Genomic DNA, 20,125 nt, shown 5'->3' with positions numbered 1-20,125 from the left:
TTCTGATAAAACTTTCCATGATCCTGTGAATGGGAGAAATTCAAGCTCAAAGTCTGGTCGGAGCAGAGGACAGCATGGTTTCCATTCAGCCCGGAGAAGCCGGTTGTACGGACCATACTGCTGTACAATACAAACCACACGTAAGAACAGGGAACCCGTCCAAGCTCCAGCAGATACTCACCCTTTCCCGAGCACAATATGCCATCTGCCGATTCACACAGACTATTGCTCTGTTCCTCCGTCAGGTTACACTTCCTCGGATGCTGGCAGAGCGTCCCGAACCATCCTTTCTCACAAACACAGCGACCACAGGAACATGTCCCATGGCCTGCGAGGCAGTCACGGGGTGGGGCGAGAGGAGGAGACGGGTACACAGGCAGTGAGTCACACTCTTTGAAGGAGACATATGTAAACCAGGGAAATCTCGCCTCCTATCGAGCAAACACACTCTCCTTAGCCACAGTCGATCTGGCGTGTGAGTGTTTAAGAGAACTTCACACCCGAGTTCTAGCTGAACACAGTCCTCTTGAATGTCGCATCAGAGACGGGCCTCCGGAGAGAAAGAAAGCTTGGAACAAATTAAAATGGAAGGTGGCCATCCTTTCTGGATACACAATAGGGCCCGTTTGCATCATCACCAGGATGGAGTCCCCCGGCTTGTCCTCACTGTGCACACCCTGACACCCAGACTGATCCACTGCCTGCCCATATTTCCTGATCCCTCTCTTACTTCCAAATAAAAACCAAAGGTTAACTTCCATACGAATGGCATCCAGTATTAGACGCCTCTCTCCCCGTGCCCCTCTGTTTGCTAATTAATGGTGTCTCCCTATTATTGAGAACTTAAAAACAGCACCAGGCTTAGACTCATATTTTTCTTCCCCTTTTGTTTGTGTCACTGGTTCCTGGTTCGGGGATGTTTATCTTTGGTGTACTGGCATATACATCCGGCCAATTGCTGGCCACCAACACCCCATGTGATTACATCATCTTCCATGTTCGTTTCTCTTTTTTCCAATCAATGACTCTCAATTCTTTTTACCTCTATGTGCATTATCTGATGGCCAGATCTCTCCAAAGAAACAAACAAAACAGCTATTTGTTTGGCAAATTCTTCCTAATGATTATATACAGAGCATTTCTCTAGCACCAGGGAATGCAAAATCAAATGTGAAAATGCAGAAAAAAAAAAAAATTCAAATGAAAAATCACGGTGACCTCTGCCCTACATTCCAGGGACATATCAAATCATCATCCAAACTGGTCAGGCCCTCTGATCTCTTGAGACCATTCTGCCTTGACCATTTGCTCTGGCAGGATCTTCAAGAGTAAACATATTCCATCTGTCTCCTCCTACACTCAGGTCTGCCCAAGGAGATAGTGGCCAATATTTAATTACTTGCAATTCATTATTAAGACTTATAGAACCTAACTACCCATGAATGCAGGTGATGGCTCCCCATAACACATGACCATCTGGAAGTGAATCAAAAGCAACTGGGAGGAAAATTTAAGAGACACCTAGATTAACAGGCCTATTTCTTGACCATATGCTAATTTATTGAATTGCATCTCACCATAGCCCATTGAGTCAAGCATTATCACCATTTAATAGTCAAGAACCTAAGGCTTAGAGAGATTAAATAGTTCAGTTCAGTTCACTCGCTCAGTCATGTCCAACTTTTTGCAACCCCATGGACTGCAGCATGCCAGGCCTCCCTGTCCATCGCCAACATCCACAGTTTACTCAAACTCATGTCCATTGAGTCGATGATGCCATCCAGCCATCTCATCCTCTATCATCCCCTTCTCCTTCAGCCTTCAATCTTTCCCAGCATTTGGGAAGGGTCTTTTGAAAAGGGTCTGTTCAAATGAGTCAGCTCGTTGTATCAGGTGGCCAAAGTATTGGAGTTTCAGCTTCAACATCAGTCCTTCCAGTGAACACCCAGGATTGATCTCCTTTAGGATGGACTGGTTGGATCTCTTGCAGTCCAAGGGACTCTCAAGAGTCTTCTCTAACACCACAGTTCAAAAGCATCAATTCTTCAGCGCTCAGCTTTCTTTATAGTCCAACTCTCGTATCCATACATGATTAAATAATTCTGCCTCAAATCACAAAACCATACAAGATTAGAACCTGACTCCAGTTTTCCCTAATTTCAGTGTTTCCTCATTTTCCACATGTCACAATGCCTATACCTTTCATTATGGAAAATAAACCATAACTACTAGACTTCCCTGGTGGTCCAGGGGTTAAGAATCTGCCTGCCAATGCAGGGGACACGGGTTCTATCCCTGATCCGGGAAGATTCGACATGCGCCTAAGGCTGAGCACTGCAACTACTAAGCCTGTGCTCGAGAGTCCAAGCTCAGCAACAAGAGGAGCCAGCACAGAGAGAAGCTGGTACAGTCCAACCCGAGCCTAGCCCCGACTGGTCACAACTAGAGAAAGCCTGAGCAGCAACAAAGACCCAGCACAGCCACTAAGGAAATAAAGATTTTTTTAAAAAATAGAGTGTAACTCTTAAAAAGCCAACAGACAATGACTATCAATTTGAGACATGTAGGAGACTTTTCTTAATCCCTGTCTTTTTAAATAGCTGCATAGTGTAAGGGATGCATTTGACATTCGTGGGTACTTTCCTTTTAAAAAGTCTCTCCTGAGTTGGTTTTCACGACACTGAACTTGCCTTATCCTTTCAACTCCTCCTTTGTCTATTTATTCCTCTACTTTTTGCCTGACCGGATCAATGTAGGAATCCCCTGACTATCCAGCCTTAATCATCTTCTTTCGTCTATCATCTCTCTCTTGAAAAATTCATCAAATCATAGGACTGTAGCTAACCACAGTGATCCAGCCCTTAAATCTCTCCTAAGTTCTGCGCTTGTGATTTCATACATGATGTTCTACTAGCATCCAAAAGCTACCTGGTGCCCTGTATACATAATTTTCTTTCTAAGAGCTACTTTTCTGTGTAGCCCACCCCTTCAAGCAGCCCAGCTCTTCTTCTGGTCAACCAGTTCAAAATGTTTTGGATCATATTTCAATCTCTCTCACTCTCCTCATCTAAGAAGTTGCCAGGTTCTGTTGAAACAACTCCCGAAATCTGCACTCCTATCACTATCAGAGGGCTTCCCAGGGGGCACTTGTGGTAAAGAACCCGTCTGCCAATGCAGGTGACGTAAGAGATGCAGGTTCGATCCCCGGGTCAGGAAGATCCCCTGGAGGAGGGCAGGACAACCCACTCTGGTACTCTTGCCTGGAGAATCCCCATGGACAGAGGAGCCTGGCGGGCTATAGTCCCTACGGGTGCAAAGAGACGGACATGACTGAGCAACTTAGCAGGTACACGCATCACCATCAGAAACCTTTGAGAAACCTTCGATCATGTCTTTCTCCAGTGTTCTGGCTCATGACATAGCTTTGAGATCTGGGACTATGTGACTCCCTAACGCTAATTGGAAGAAGTTCACCCACTCTAACCTTCTGTGTCTTAGGTTCATAAAATAGAGCCCCAGCTGCTTCTTCCCAACCTTACTTCCTGTCCCCTCCATACACTTCCTAATCCACTCATCCTTCCCTATGTAGCTCTGGGATTTTCCTGACTTCATGACTTTGCCAAAACAGGAATCTACTCTATACAACCAGATCCTGCTGAATTTTCAAAGCACAGGGGCAATGACTGCCTCTGGAAGATTTTTCTAATATCCCCAAGTGAAATTCATCTTCTCCTCTGAATTTCTACACCAACTTATTTTTCAGCTTTACGGTATAACTTTTTTTCTTCTACCTTGCGATATGCAGTTATGTATCAGATAAACCTGTTACCTGATAGAACTCTTTGACAGTATGAATCACTTCTGATAAATCATTGTAGTCTTCAGAGTACCAAGTACTCTGCCTTATACACAGGGGATCCTCCAAAAACACTTGTGGAGTGAGGTTTTTTTCCTACAAAATTCTCTTATCTTTTTCCCACAAATTCCAACTGACAATCATAAACTGAATCCAGGACATGTTTGCAGGTCATCTGGTTAATAACTGGTGATTCAAAGTCAACAGACAGCTCTTAGATGGCTCTGTTTTATCCACGTCCTGTAGAGTGGAATGAAGTTAGCAAATCTGTGCAAGAGTTACATACTCAAGTAACAGTTATGGAACCAATTCCATCTTGATTTCCCCAATAAAACAAAAGTCTACTTAAAGTGAAGTCTACTTTAGAAGTTCAGAACAAGTTATCCACCTTTAATGTGTATGTATGTGAAAGCTGCTCAGTTGTGTCTGATTCCTTGTGACCCATGGACTGTAGCCTGCCAGGCTCCTCCATCCATGGGATTCTCCAGGCCAGAATAGTGGAGTGGGTTACCATTTCCTTCTCCAGGGGATCTTCCCGACCCAGGGATGGAACCCGGGTCTTTCGAATTGCAGGCAGACTCTTTATGATCTGAGCCACCAGGGAAGCACCTTTGGAGGCAGATAATGTGTGGTGAGAAGAAGAAGGAGGAGGAGGAAGACGACGAGAAAGAGCTTTTAGTACCAATCTCATGAAGTGATGGACTTTTCAAATGTTTATGTTTCTTACTAACTCTGGGTTAGTAAGCATTACCATCATTTGACATAAATGGAATAATTTAATCTCTATGGCAGAGAAAGACACTCTGCTTTTGATTTAGGATATCATTGAGAATGAATAAACGGTTGCTCACCACAAGTAATTTAATATATAATTTACATGCAAGGAAATAGGAGATCGTTTTTCATTTATTAGCTTATTTATCACACCCTTCCATATAGTCAGGTTGGCATCTTGCCCAGACAATGGTCAAAATGCATTGGGATTTAAAAGTGAAAGTCGCTCAGTCATGTCCGACTCTTTGTGATCCCATGGACTATACAGTCCATGGAATTCTCCAGGCCAGAATACTGGAATGGGTAGCCTTTCCCTTCTCCAAAGGATCTTCCCCACCCAGGGATCAAACCCAGATCTCCCACATTGCGGGTGGATTCTTTACCAACTGAGCTACAAGGGAAGCCCAACAGTATTTAAACATTTTGCCATTTACATGACTTCTCTTTACTCAAAAAAAATTAAAGCTTTTAATACTATCTTCTTTATAAACTAATAATTTAGGCATCCATTCAAAAACTTTTTTATTATGCACCAGGTATTATATCAGCTCCACTCTTAAGGGCTTCCAGTCTACTGGGAAGAAAACAAATAACAACGTGGGAACAAATACACTTGAGCTAGGAAGCATTAAAGAGGGTGGTGGTATATTTGGCAGAGAGAGCATTATTAACTGGAGGAATCAGCTCTCTGACACCCATGGGCTGAGAAGGAGCTAGACAGTCAATGTTCTGGAAAAATGAAAATTCTCAGAATAAGAAAGAGCTGGCATGTTATAGGCAGTAGGGGAAAAAAGTCAGTGTATTTGAAGAATAATGAGGAAGAAAAAATAGAAAAAAACCCCAATAAAGTTGGAGAAATATTTAGGAATCAGAACATAGCAAATTATTCATCCTTGGTAAGGCATTTAGATTTTATTCTAAGAGGAAGGGGAAATCATAGACAGGTGTTATGCAAGAGAGTGATGTGTTGTAATTTACAGTTTGCAAATACATTTTGGCAACTGGGTGGGAGAGATTCTGGTGTGTTGGGAAGCGGTGAGGATGGGGAAAGTGAGAGGGTGTTGCAGAGCCCGGGTGAAGGGTGATGCAGGCTTCAATAAGGCTGGTGCCAATGCCGACAGGGAGAGCTGGCTGAGATCTCCTTTGGTGGGGGTGCCTATGGCACTTGCTGGACTGTATGTGGCAGGTGAGGGAGAGAAAGGCTGAGTTTTCTAACAATGCAGCCTAATAGACAATGGAACTGCAGGAGGGAGAGCTGAGAGCAGAGCGTCAGCTCCATTTTGAACCTTGTGTATCTGAGATGCTCTTAAGACAACCAAGGAGAGGCCAAGAAGCAGCTGACACAGACCTGGCATTTGACAGGTTGGCGCTAGGGCTGTCCATGCTGGAGTCTCCCAAAGGAGATGGCATTTAAAGCTTTGGAAGTCAATGAGCCCACTTAGGAAGAAGTAAATCTTGAGAAAATCTCATATTTATGGTAGGGTAGAAGGTGGAAGCCAGACAAGTAGGATTATCCAGGAAAGAAGGAGAAAAATATGATGATTATGTTGTCTTGTAAAATAACAAGGAGAATATTTCATAAAGGAGACCTGCTGAGTGGAATAATACTGAAAATCAGAGTTTAAAAAAAAAAAAAAAAAGATGATAAAAACCACCAGAGTAGTTTCAGTCAACTTTTGCCAGATCCGCCCTATTCTGTTGACTCAGGCCAATGAAACACCCAGGGGTGGCAGAACTGGGACCATTCAGGGAGAACGGCATCTCTCCTTGGGGGTAGAATTCACAGTGATGTTATCTGTGATGTGTACATGTTTGCTCAGTTGCTCAGTCATGTCTGACTCTTTGCAACCCCAGGCACTGCAGCCCACCAGGTTCCTCTGTTCATGGGATTTCCCAGGCAAGAATATCATAGTGTGTACCATTTCCTACTCCAGGGGATCTTCCTGACCCAGGGATTGAACCTGTAACTCCTGTATTGGCAGGTGGGTTCTTTAACCACTGAGGCACCAGGAAAGCCCTATCTATGTAATAAGCATGTAACAGATCATTCTAGAACCTGTAGGGAGAACCAGCCTAATGAAACATTTGAAGTCTACTAAATCTGCCTTCGGCTGCAGGCGGCTGTGGCGGCGCACAGAGCGTGGCTGAGAGGAGCTACCCCACGTCCGAGGTCAAGGGCAGAAGCCTGGAGGACCACATGCCCGAGGGGTGGCGGCCAAGTGGAGTTACCCCACGTCCAAGAAGCTGTGGCTGTGCGGGCGCAGGAGGGCCTAGAGGAGCTACTCCACGTTCAAGGTCAGGAGGAGTGGTGGTGAGGAGATACCCCTCGTCCAAGGTAAGGACGCTTTGCTGGAGCAGCTGTGAAGAGATACCCCACGTCTAAGGTAAGAGAAACCCAAGTAAGATGGTAGGTGTAGGTGTTGCAAGAGGGCATCAGAGGGCAGACACACTGAAACCATAATCACAGAAAACTAGTCAATCTAATCACACGGACCACACCCTTGTCTAACTCAATGAAACTAAGCCATGCCCTGTGGGGCCACCCAAATGGGCAGGTCATGGTGGAGAGGTCTGACAGAATGTGGTCCACTGGAGAAGGGAATGGCAAACCACTTCAGTATTCTTGCCTTGAGAACCCCATGAACAGTAGGAAAAGGCAAAGTGATAGGATACTGAAAGAGGAACTCCCCAGGTCATTAGGTGCCCAATATGCTACTGGAGATCAGTGGAGAAATAACTCTAGAAAGAATGAAGGGATGGAGCCAAAGCAAAAACAATACCCAGCTGTGGATGTGACTGGTGATAGATGTCCAATGCTATAAAGAACAATATTGCATAGGAACCTGGAATGTCAGGTCCATGAATCAAGGCAAATTGGAAGTGGTCAAACAAGAGATGGCAAGAGTGAACGTGGACATTCTAGGAATCAGCAAACTAAAATGGACTGGAATGGGTGAATTTAACTCAGATGACCATTATATCTACTACTGCGGGCAGGAATCCCTCAGAAGAAATGGAGTAGCCATCATGGTCAACAAGAGTCCAAAATGCAGTACTTGGATGCAATCTCAAAAACGACAGAATGATCTCTGTTCGTCTCCAAGGCAAACCATTCAATATCACAGTAATCCAACTTTACGCCCCAATCAGTAACACTGAAGAAGCTGAAGTTGAACAGTTCTATGAAGACCTACAAGACTTTTTAGAACTAATACCCAAAAAAGATGTCCTTTTCATTATAGGGGACTGGAATGCAAAAGTAGGAAGTCAAGAAACACCTGGAGTAACAGGCAAATTTGGCCTTGGAATGTGGAATGAAGCGGGACAAAGACTAATAGAGTTTTGCCAAGAAAACGCACGGGTCATAGCAAACACCCTCTTCCAACAACACAAGAGAAGACTCTACACGTGGACATCACCAGATGGTCAACACCGAAATCAGATTGATTATATTCTTCACAGCCGAAGATGGAGAAGCTCTATACAGTCAACAAAAACAAGACTGGGAGCTGACTGTGGCTCAGATCATGAACTCCTTATTACCAAATTCAGACTGAAATTGAAGAAACTAGGGAAAACCACTAGACCATTCAGGTATGACCTAAATCAAATCCCTTATGATTATACAGTGGAAGTGAGAAATAGATTTAAGGGCCTAGATCTGATAGATAGAGTGCCTGATGAATTATGGACAGAGATTTGTGACATTGTACAGGAGACAGGGATCAAGACCATCCCCATGGAAACAAATGCAAAAAAGCAAAATGGCTGTCTGGGGAGGCCTTATAAATAGCTGTGAAAAGAAGAGAAGCAAAAAGCAAAGGAGAAAAGGAAAGATATAAGCATCTGAATGCAGAGTTCCAAAGAATAACAAAAAGAGATAAGAAAGCCTTCTTCAGTGATCAATGCAAAGAAATAGAGGAAAACAACAGAATGGGAAAGATTAGTGATCTCTTCAAGAAAGTTAGAGATACCAAGGGAACATTTCATGCAAAGATGGGCTCGATAAAGGACAAAAATGGTATGGACCTAACAGAAGCAGAAGATATTAAGAGGTGGTAAGAATACACAGAAGAACTGTACAAAAAAAGATCTTCATGACCAAGATAATCACGATGGTGTGATCACTCATCCAGAGCCAGACATCCTGGAATGTGAAGTCAAGAGGGCCTTAGAAAGCATTGTTATGAACAAAGCTAGTCGAGGTGATGGAATTCCAGTTGAGCTGTTTCAAATCCTGAAAGAGGATGCTGTGAAAGTGCTGCACTCAATATGCCAGCAAATTTGGAAAACTCAGCAGTGGCCACAGGACTGGAAAAGGTCAGTTTTCATTCCAATTCCAAAGAAAGGCAATGCCAAAGAATGCTCAAACTACCACACAATTGCACTCATCTCACATGCTAGTAAAATAACACTCAAAATTCTCCAAGCCAGGCTTCAGCAATACGTGAACCGTGAACTTCCTGATGTTCAGGCTGGTTTTAGAAAAGGCAGAGGAACCAGAGATCAAATTACCAACATCCGCTGGATCATGGAAAAAGCAAGAGAGTTCCAGAAAAACATCTACTGCTTTCTTGACTATGCCAAAGCCTTTGACTGTGTGGATCACAATAAACTGTGGAAAATTCTGAAAGAGATGGGAATACCAGACAACCTGACCTGCCTCTTGAGAAACCTATATGCAGGTCAGGAAGCAGCAGTTAGAACTGGACATGGAACAACAGACTGGTTCCAAATAGGAAAAGGAGTACATCATAGCTGTATACTGTCATCCTGCTTATTTAACTTCTATCATGAGAAACGCTGGACTGGAAGAAACACAAGCTGGAATCAAGATTGCTGGGAGAAATATCAATAACCTCAGATATGCAGATGACACCACCCTTATGGCAGAAAGCGAAGAACTAGAGCCTCTTGATGAAAGTGAAAGAGGAGAGTGAAAAAGTTGGCCTAAAGCTCAACATTCAGCAAACTAAGATCATGACATCTGGTCCCATCACTTCATGGCAAATAGATGGGGAAACAGTGGAAACCGTGTAAGAGTTTATTTTTGGGGGCTCCATAATCACTGCAGATGGTGACTGCAGCCATGAAATTAAAAGATGCTTACTCCTTGGAAGAAAAGTTATGACCAACCTAGATAGCATATTCAAAAGCAGAGACATTACTTTGCCAACAAAGGTCTGTCTAGTCAAGGCTATGGTTTTTCCAGTGGTCATGTATGGATGTGAGAGTTGGACTGTGAAGAAGGCTGAGCGCCGAAGAATTGATGCTTTTGAACTGTGGTGTTGGAGAAGACTCTTGAGAGTCCTTTGGACTGCAAGGAGATCCAACCAGTCCATTCTGAAGGAGATCAGCCCTGGGATTTCTTTGGAGGGAATGTTGCTAAAGCTGAAACTCCAGTACTTTGGCCACCTCATGCGAAGAGTTGACTCATTGGAAAAGATTCTGATGCTGGGAGGGATTGGGGCCAGGAGGAGAAGGGGACAACAGAGGATGAGATGGCTGGATGGCATCATGGACTCGATGGACATGAGTCTGAGTGAACTCCGGGAGATGGTGATGGACAGGGAGGCCAGGCGTGCTGTGATTCATGGGGTCTCAAAGAGTCGGACATGACTGAGCAACTGAACTGAACTGAACTGAACTGAAATCTGCCTTCAGTTGGCTTCCCAAGTCTTCATACAGGTAAGCAATTTTCCATTTGATTTTCATTTCCAAGGCCATTCATCCTCTCCTCACATCTGGCAACCCTCCCCCCCACCCCACAACCATGATTTTACTTTCTATTCTCTTCCCTTCCCCTACACCAAAATATTCACCAAGAATGCTCTGGATGTGTGTGGTCCAATGTAGTGATCACTAATCAGCGTGACTATTTATTAAAGTTCAGTGAAATTTACAATTCAGTTTCTTAGCCACGCTAGTCACATTTCAAGTGTTTAACAGCCACACATGGCCAGCGGCTACTGTGTTGAAAAAGGCAGATATGGAACATTCCCATTATCTTTGAAAATACTCTTGAGTGGTGATATTCTAAGCAATGATATTTCCAATGAATCCATCGGCTCTGAGACACACTTTCTTAATACACTGTAATGATGGTGCTCAATTAAGTAACTGACCCACATGAATGGATCTAATTGCATCAGCTACTATTAATACATACTGTCTGCCCAATACTCTTTTCACGTCGTTAATAATAGGAGGACCCTCATTTTTTTCATGGAGATGCTGATATGTTCATCTGGAAAATATTTGATTACTCAGGCTCCTTTTGACCTAGAGTTGCCCTTAGGACTTAACTCTATTAAGTGAGATAAAAAAGAAACTCTCTTGGGTAAAGTTTCCAGGAAAGCTATTGTCATCCAAAGAAAATGAGACAGACTCAACTAGCGCATATCTTTTGCCCCTTTGTCCTATTCTTTCCCCTTTCTTCTTTTCTAGAAGATGGGCACAACAGGAGGTTTTCAATGGGCATGAAAGGGCAGAGTGGGAGGGAAGAGAAGTGTGTGGGACATTAATGGCTCTCAGGCATTCACGCTGCCATCTACCCAACCCTGAAGTGACAACCTGCAGGCTTATTTTTGCCATTACTTTTCACTGAACACAGTCCTAACCGGCTGTATAGTCAGGCCATTCAAGATGGCTGTTCCCTTGTTCTCTGCACATTCCCTGCTCAACCAGTCTCTGCTTCACTCATATGACCATCCAATCCTCTTCATTATACACTTAATCAGTAACAGTTTATGTGCTTGCCTCTTGCCCCAGCCACGGGTCTCTCTGGTAACGATGAGCCAGCGTGATCTCAATTTCCCCTGTAAATGCTAAGCTCTTCCTCCCTGGAGTACCAAAGATTGCTGCCATGTCCTGCCACCTGCCATATGATGGGTGGGGTGTCGCTCCAGAAACTCTTGTTGTGGACTTGCAAGATTCTCTTGTCCAGGAGCTACCCTGATGGTCCAGGGGTTAGGAATCCACCTTGCAATGTGGGAGACTCAGGTTTGATCCCTGACTGAGGAACTAAGATTCCACATGCTGCAGGGCATCTAAGCCAGCTCATCGCAACTACTGAGCCCGGGACATGTTAGACGATCCCATCGGCCGCAACCAAGACCCAACACAGTCAAAAATAGATAAATCAACATATAAAAAACAACTCCCTGTCCAATAATCCACTGATGTCTCTGCCACTGTCTCCAGGCTGGGCAACTACAAGGCCTGCAGGCTGGCAGGGTGCCTCCCAACACTGGTATATGTACAAGCTCAGGAAAGGGGTTTACAGTTTTAAGATGTAATTCAGAGACAAGGAGAGAATCACGAGGCCACTCAGATCGTCCAGCTAAGAAAGGCGTGGCCTGAGTCAGTGGTCTGGGCCTTCCTCAACATAAGTCCAGCAGTGCCTGGGGGGCGGAGGTGTCGCTGCAGTCATACTCTCAGGCTGCCTGATCATCTTCAAATTGCAGCTGCGAACCAAAGAATTCCTAGAAGAAATGTGAACTGATTGTGTAATTAAGAGGTGGCTCTTCATTATCCTTTCTTGTGTCTTAAATTGGACTCATGGGCTCATTCCAGGAGCTGAGAGGAAAAAGGAAAGCCGTAAGCAGTCCACTTCTTCTCATCCTGGATATATGGAGTGCCAGAGGGAGGTCTCCGGTTAAGCTTGAAAGTGAAAGTGTGAGTCGCTCAGTCGTGTCTGACTCTTTGCAACCCCACGGACAGTAGCCCACCAGCCTCCTCGGTCCATGGCATTCTCCAGGCAAGAATACTGGAGTGGGTAGCCATTCCCTTCTCCAGGGGATCTTGCTGACCCAGGGATCGAACCCGGGGCTTCTGCATTACAGGCAGATTCTTTACTGTGTGAGTCACCAGGAACAATTAAACATATAAGAGCCAACATATAGATACATTTTCTTTATGAAATGTTAAAGTCAAGTGTCACTAACACACAAATACATCCCAGGGACTATCACTCCAGCCAAAGCTTTTTTCTCAGTAGGGAGATCTAATTAAAAAAAAATTCATGCATGTGTAGATCACATAATATTTTTGTTATTAATAGAGAATTGGGAAGGTCCACATGCAGTCTACGATCACTGAACACTGCTTGATGTTGTTCAGTCACTAAGTCATGTGCAACTCTTTTAGGACTCCATGGACTATATAGCTCGCCAGGCTCCTCTGTCCATGGGATTTTCCAGGCAAGAACACTGGAGTGGGTTGCCATTTCCTTCTCCAGGGGATCTTCCTGACTCAGGGATCAAATTTGGCAGGGGGATTCTTTACCACTGAACCATCGCTTTGCTTACCAGTTTCAGCTGATTAAGTGAGGCATAGTCTTCCTACTGACTCTCTCTGTGCCAGTCACTCTCTTGACTCCCATTTTCAGGTTGCAATTTTGGTGTAATCAAAACTGAACTGCTTAAAATTATGCAATTGCTTACCTTCACCTTCAGGAATGCTTGCTAACTGATCCCAGCCTACCAGAATTGATTTAATCACTTTCAGCGTTATTGTTGGTACTTGTTGGTGCTTAGTCATTCAGTTGTCTGACTCTTTGTGACTCATTTGACCACAGCCTGCAAGGCTCCTCTGTCCATGGGATTTCCCAGGGAAGAACACTGGAGTGGGTTGCCATTTCCTTCTCCAGGGGATCTTCCCAACCCAGGGATCGAACCCACATTTCCCGTGTCTCCTGCATTGCAGGCAGATTCTTGCCCTGCTGGGCCATCGGGGAAGTCCTATTTTTGTTGGAAAGGTGGATGGACATCATTGCCTGTTAGTTCTCATGTGCCTGCTGACTAAGTAAGTTTACATTATTTGTGGTTTTACTTGTTTGTGGAAATGCTTAGGGAGTCCCAGCTTTGGAGTCAGGGATCCGAATTTTGATCTCCAGCCACACGTTAGATATGTGGGCTTCTTGTCAGGCCCTCCAAGTGCAAGGTCAGAGATACTATGACTCAGGGTCTGGCAGTGAACCGAGAAAATTACCCAGATGAGCGATGTCAATTTTGCTTTTTGAAGCCGCACCCGAGGGATGATGCTAGTGAGCTTCACGCATGCCTCACAGTAGGATTTGTTTTCCATGGGCTGCCACGTGATGTTGTTCTTCAGTCGCTAAGGCACGTGTGACTCTTTGCGACCCTATGGACTGTAGCATGCCACGCTCCCCGTCCTTCAGTATCTCTTGGAATTTGTTCACACCCACGTCCACTGAGTGGGTGATGCCATCTAACCATCTCATCCTCTGTTGTCCCCTTCTCCTCCAGCCCTCAATCTTTCCCAGCAACAAAGTCTTTTCCAAAGAATCAGCTCTTCACATCAGGTGGCCCAAGTATTGGAACTTTAGCTTCAGCATCAGTCCTTCCAGTGGATATCCAGGGTTGATTTCCTTTAGGACTGGCCACAGGATGTGGAAACTGAATTCTTTGAACAAAGTAACTGCTACTCCTTTCTCAAGGCACAGAATTGCTGGTTTATATGACATCAGCTTCCTAAACATTCTGTAGTTGGTGCTTCAAGAAATCTAAAACAGAGGTATTTGGGACTTCCTTGGTGGTCTAATGGCTAAGACTCTATACTCCCAATGCCCTCTGTGAGGAAAGCATTCTTTTTTTTTCAATAAATGGAGACAACAATACAAAAAAACATAGTCTCCTCCACCCATCTGACTGCTCAAACCAGAAACTTGTGACTCACCCCACAAGACACCCTGCCCCTCACTCATGTCTTTCAATCATGAATATCCATAAACAGGAATTTTACTTCCAGGGTGGGATGGGGGGCACTCTTCTCAGGTTCAACTAAACATTTAGATCGACAAGTGACACTGGTCTCCTTGGAGGGATGTGGGACGGGACAGGAACCACATCCTGTCAGCTTTCCTCTCCATGGGTGTCCTTACAGCAGTTCATGAGGAAACAGATTTATACCACGGTCTGGAGATAAACTTTTCTTCAGGTAATGCAGTTCAGATGCCTGGAGATGAACTCTGCATTGCACAGATGTTGAGGCTTCTCTGGCCTAGAAGTCTTATGCCCCATAGGAGCCCCAAATCTCTTCCAATGATTCCTTAAGCATAGCTTCCAGAAAATCCTCAAGAGACATGCCTATTGGCTGAGACACGACACTCACGGAAAAGTATGGGCTTCCCATAAGATTTTCACAGTTCATTCTTAATCCCTTTCAATCTAGTTGAAATTTATCAGCCATAGGTCACATTGCCATGAGCCACGTGGCCTGGTTGGCATCCACCATACTCATCTGTTTCCGGGGAGCTGGAGGAGGGGTCTAACAGAGGGCTGAATCCCCTGCTGTGAGTCGAGGGGTTTCGGGAGCCGGTCGTCATGTCTCTAGTATGTTATCCAATACATCGCAGTTTTCCCATCCTTACTGTCCTCCGTCTAGCTAACCTGCCTGCATCTCTCTCCAGTACGCATCTCCTAAAATCACATTTACCCAGCAACCCTACAAATACACACTCCTCCCAGCAATCCAGACCACACCTGGCAGCCAGGGGTACTTTGTAAACAGAGTCATCGTACTATTGTCTTGTTTAAACGCTTCTGTGGTTTCCGATCGGTCTTTCAGTGAGAGTGAAAGGTGCTCAGTCATGTCTGACTCTTTGTGACCCCATGGACTATACAGTCCATGGAATTCTCCAAGCCAGAATACTGGAGTGGGTAGCCTCTCCCTTCTCCAGGGGGGTCTTCCCAACCCAGGGATCACACCCAGGTCTCCCGCATTGCAGGCAGATTCTTTACCAGCTGAGCCACAGTAAAGGCTTTCAATTCAAGAACATGTTTGTTTACAAATCTATCATATTCTGTCCTCTTTGCTATCTTATCATCTATCACGCAGAGCTTCTCTTTGGTTCTCAAAAATCCCTTGACCGTGTCATCCTCTCTTTCTGCCATACGCCTGAGCACACTTTGTTCTGTGACTCCTGGGTCAATCCACCTCCCCTCATCTGGCTAAATATTATGATCTGATTACCAAATGTGGTGGTCACAATGTTTAGCTGATTAATACATTTTAAGCACATATTAGTTCCCCTCCCTGGAGGCTCAGACTGTAAAGAATCTGCCTGCAATGCAGGAGACCCCAGTTAAATCTCTGGGTTGGGAAGATCCCTGGAAAGGGAATGGCTACCCCCTCCAGTATTCTTGCCTAGAGAATTCCATGGACAGAGGAGGCTGGCAGGCTACAGTCCCTGGGGTCGCAAAGAGTCAGACATGACTGAGCAACTAACAGGCACACACAAGCACATATTAGGCATCGTATAGTTTTGACCAGATATGAAGGCATTCGCAAAGCTTCTCTAGCCTCCAGTCTATGTCAAATCCCCTATCATGTATGTTTTCATTGAATTAGTGCTTCTCCTTTCAGACCATCCACCTCACTGTCCTTTCTTTCTCAATGTCGCCCTTCAAGTGTGACCATCAACTCTAATAGATTCATCATGAAATCTCCAGTGCTGGCTAACAGTGGAGGCTCAATCATATTTCCTGAATTAAACAAGAAATAAATGATTATATCAGTTTTGACCATGCAGAATATGGAGGAATTTCCATATTGGAAATAAATAATTTGAATTTCAAGAGTATGAAGCCAGGAGGGAATGATGCTAAGAAATCATCTTGGGAGACACTGACCTTAAGAGAAAACAGGAAAAGCTGAGGTTATGCAAGAGCAGCAAACAGTCAGCAGAAAAGACATCCAAAGGCAATTTATAGGGAAATGCTAAGATTTATTGGCAGGCTCTGAGAGCTTCCCCCTGGTGGCTGATAAAGAATCTGCGTGCCAAGCAGGAGATATGGGTTCGATCCCTGGGTTGGGAAGATCCCCTGGAGAAGGGAATGGCAACTCACCCCAGTATTCTCACCTGGGAAATCCCATGGACACAGGAGCCTGGCGGGCTACCATCCATGGGGTCACAAAAGAATTGGACATTACTTAGCAACTGAACAAAAACAACTGCTTCCTTCTGCCTCTGAGAGATAAGATAAAGTGATTACGAGAGAAGAGAGAGAAGAAACAGGGTAAGGTGCTTCTGAGGCCCAGGGAGAAGAGCATGTCAAGAGGAACTGAAAGCAGAGTAACCACAACCCTATGCTAAAAAGTCGCCACACAGAACGAGAACTGAATGGCACCTCAGATTTGGGCAACTGGGAACTATGAATAATCCCAGAGAGTCAGGTAGAATGGAGGGAGACAGAGCAAGTTTCCATGGGTTAAAGATTAAACCAAGATGGGACTTCCCTGGTGGTCCAGTGGTTAAGAATCCACCTTGCATGCAGGGGACACAGGTTCAATCCCTGGTCGGGGAACCAAGATCCCACATACCATGGAATAACCGAGCCTGTGGGCTACAGCTACTGAAGCCCATGCACTCTGGAGAGCAGGCGCCAAACTAGGGGGTCTGTGTGCCTCCAGGAAAGATCCCACACATCACAACCCAGTCTTGCTGCAGCCAAATAAATAAATATACATTTTAAAAAGTAAACTAAGTGTTCTGCTTAAAAGTCTGCTTCAAACAAAAATGTTTTGAAAAAAAAAAGACTGAACCAAGAGGAATGCAACCAGACAGGTCAGAGGTAAAGGTGTCTAGGAGAAATTACAGGCATGCTTGTGTTTGAGAGGCAGTGACGGTCATTACATGGAACAAGTATGCAATGAGTATTTGCTGACTTAATTATGTGCTATATACATGATGGGATAATATGAAATAAGATAATATTTTCTTATGATAATGGGTATTTTCAGGAATACAGAAACTGGCGATGCATGTGGTGGTTTGAACCTTAAGGGCCAGCGTCATCTTATTTGTGTTACTTCATGCTTGCAAACCCATGAGATGCTACCCCCTAGGTACCCTGCTGAGTAAGAGCCACTAAAAACACTCCTGAGATGCATGTGGCCACTTTGACTTCATAGCTCAATGTCAAGTGTGAGGATAAAGACAGCTTTATGCAAAGAAAAAAGCAGACAGTGATCATTCTGAATAAACTGTTATAAAATGGAATTAATAAGCAAACATGAGTTCTGGTCCATGTCCCATAGTTTACTGTAACCCAGAGCATGAACTCCAGCTGGACTGGTTCTGTCTTTCATCCTTTATATATGTATATAACACTAATAATGGGCTTCCCAGGTGGCACTCAAGGTAAAGAATCAGCCTGCCAATGCAGGAGACAGAAGAGATGTGGGTTCATCCCTGGGCCGGGAAGATCCCCGGAGAAGGGCACAGCAACCCACTCTAGTGCTCTTGCCTAGAGCATCTCATGGACAGAGGAGCCTGGTGGGCTTCAGTCCATAGGGTCGCAAAGAGTCAGACGCGACTAAGGTGACTTAGCGCACACACACAACACTAATGACAATAATATTTATATCTACATATGACACATGTGCTGGATACAGCCCTGAGTACTTTATATGCATTAACTCATTCAATCTCACAATAACCCTACAGGAGACATATAATCAATCATCTTTTATAGGTGAGAGAAGTGGGATATGTAAATTGCCTCAGGATATATTGGGAATAAGTGGCTGGCCAAGGTTGGAACCAAGGGAGCCTCATGTTTGTGGACTTAACAGACATTATAATTTGCCATTTATATTTCTATATAGCAAATTACATTTACATAAATGTTTGTGAAGGGAACTTGTGGTCTCCTTATCAATGGGTCTAGCATGCCATATATTTTAATACTGGAATTACTGTATGTTCAAACTCGTTAATTAACAGCATGTCTCTTGTAATTTTCTTTCCAGAGAACAGCAGAGAAAAAAAAATGAAATTCAAGGGACTTCCCTGGTGGTCCAGTGGTTAAGACTCCATGCTTCAAAGCAGGAGGACATGGGTTCGATCCCTGGTCAGGGAGCTAAGATTCCCACATGCTGCCAGATGCAGCCAAATAAATAAATTAATTGAATTCAAGATTATAATAGTCAGTGTTACTCATTCAGTCGCATCTGACTTTTTGCAGTCCCACAGACTATAGGCTGCCAGGTTCCTCTGTCCATGGGATTCTCCAGGCAAGAACACTGGAGTGGGTTGCCATTTCCTTCTCCAGGGGATCTTCCTGACCCAGGGGTCGAACCCAGGTCTCCTGCACTGCAGGCAGATTCTTTACCATCTGAGCCACCAGGGAAGCCCAAAGCCTACAGCACTCGACATTCCCAGGCAGTCTTCCTCCAAGTCCTAGTCAGGCCGACCCTGCTTAGCTTCCAAGATCAGATGAGATCAGATGCGTTCAGGGTGGTATTGCCATCGCTGAGCTACCAGGGAACCCCTATAACAGTCAAGGCTCAAACAATTCCTTCCACAACTGTCTTAACGAAATCATAATTTGAGGCCAAGTGCAAAACTCATGTGGGAGGTGATGTTTCCAGTGAGAATATGAATTACACTTGATCCTCATTATTTGAAGATTCCATATTTGAGAACTTGCCTACTCCCTAAAATGTATTTGTATTCCTGAAATCAACACTCGAGAAGCTTTCCAGGGCATTTGAGAACACAGGGCAAATGGTGAAAAATGGAGGTGTGCAAGGTTCACACTCCCAGCGAAGGTCAAAGAAGGTCACGCTCTGCCTTCTTGGCTCAGTTCTTACACTGAAGACCAGTGTTCTTTTCCCAGTACCGGTGGTGCTGGACTCTTCACATTTTTGCACCTTCCGTTGGTGATCTTGATGTTTTTGATGGCTTCCAAGTACAGTGCTGAAGTGCTAGCCAGTGTTCCTAAGCGCAAAAAGGCTGTGATGTGCATTACGGAGAAACCTGTGAGCCAAATCATCTTTGTTCAGGCATGAGTTACAGGGCTGCTGGCCATGAGCTCAACATCAGTGAATCAACTATATGTGACACGGCATGTCTTCACGTAGAAACACACATGAAACAAGGTGACGTACTGATCGGTTTTTGAAAATGCCAGGAGCAGAGGTGGGATCCTAGCTAGCCCTGTACTTCCCTCAAGAGTCAGTATTTGCCAACTCCCTGTTCATGGCACCTTTATAAGCCATGTGTGTGTTAGCTGCTCAGTCATTCTGATTCTTTGCAGTCCCCTGGACTATAGCCCACCAGCCTCCTCTATCTATGGAATTCTCTGGGCAAGCATACTGCAGTGGGTTGCCATTCCCTTCTCTAGGGAATCTTCACGACCCAGGGATCGAACCCGGGTCTCCTTCATTGCAGGCAGATTCTTTACCATCTGAGCCACTAAGGAAGCCCCTTTATAGACCATAGCCACCAGGAATACCAAGACTGGACTTACCTTGTTGAGGAACACTTCCAGAGCGTCAGTGTGGATTGGAAATGATGTGCGGCATTTCTAGCGAGAAGTCACTATGGATTCCCATGAGCTGACCACTGATGCGGATGTCTCCCCCTCTCCTGGAACTAACCTCCTCCAAGCAGTAGGACTGAGCCACCATCATAGTAAAGATTCACAAGTGAATGAAAAGGAAAGCAAAAACACTACACGCTGGAAT

At 44.7% G+C, this 20,125-nt stretch overlaps 1 protein-coding gene across 1 annotated transcript in view; it reads right to left on the bottom strand.

Annotated features, from left to right (window-relative positions):
• ITGBL1 (integrin subunit beta like 1) overlaps positions 1–20,125 on the bottom strand; it is a 225,548-nt gene that overhangs the window by 7,771 nt on the left and 197,652 nt on the right. The window contains exon 9 of the mRNA XM_069602441.1: positions 182–328. Coding sequence (XP_069458542.1) covers positions 182–328 — 147 coding nt within the window. The remainder of the gene's footprint in view (positions 1–181; positions 329–20,125) is intronic.

The sequence above is a fragment of the Ovis canadensis genome, chromosome 10, assembly GCF_042477335.2.
Source record: "Ovis canadensis isolate MfBH-ARS-UI-01 breed Bighorn chromosome 10, ARS-UI_OviCan_v2, whole genome shotgun sequence".
NCBI classification, from domain to species: domain Eukaryota; kingdom Metazoa; phylum Chordata; class Mammalia; order Artiodactyla; family Bovidae; genus Ovis; species Ovis canadensis.
This window is presented reverse-complemented; position numbering and strand designations above follow the sequence as displayed.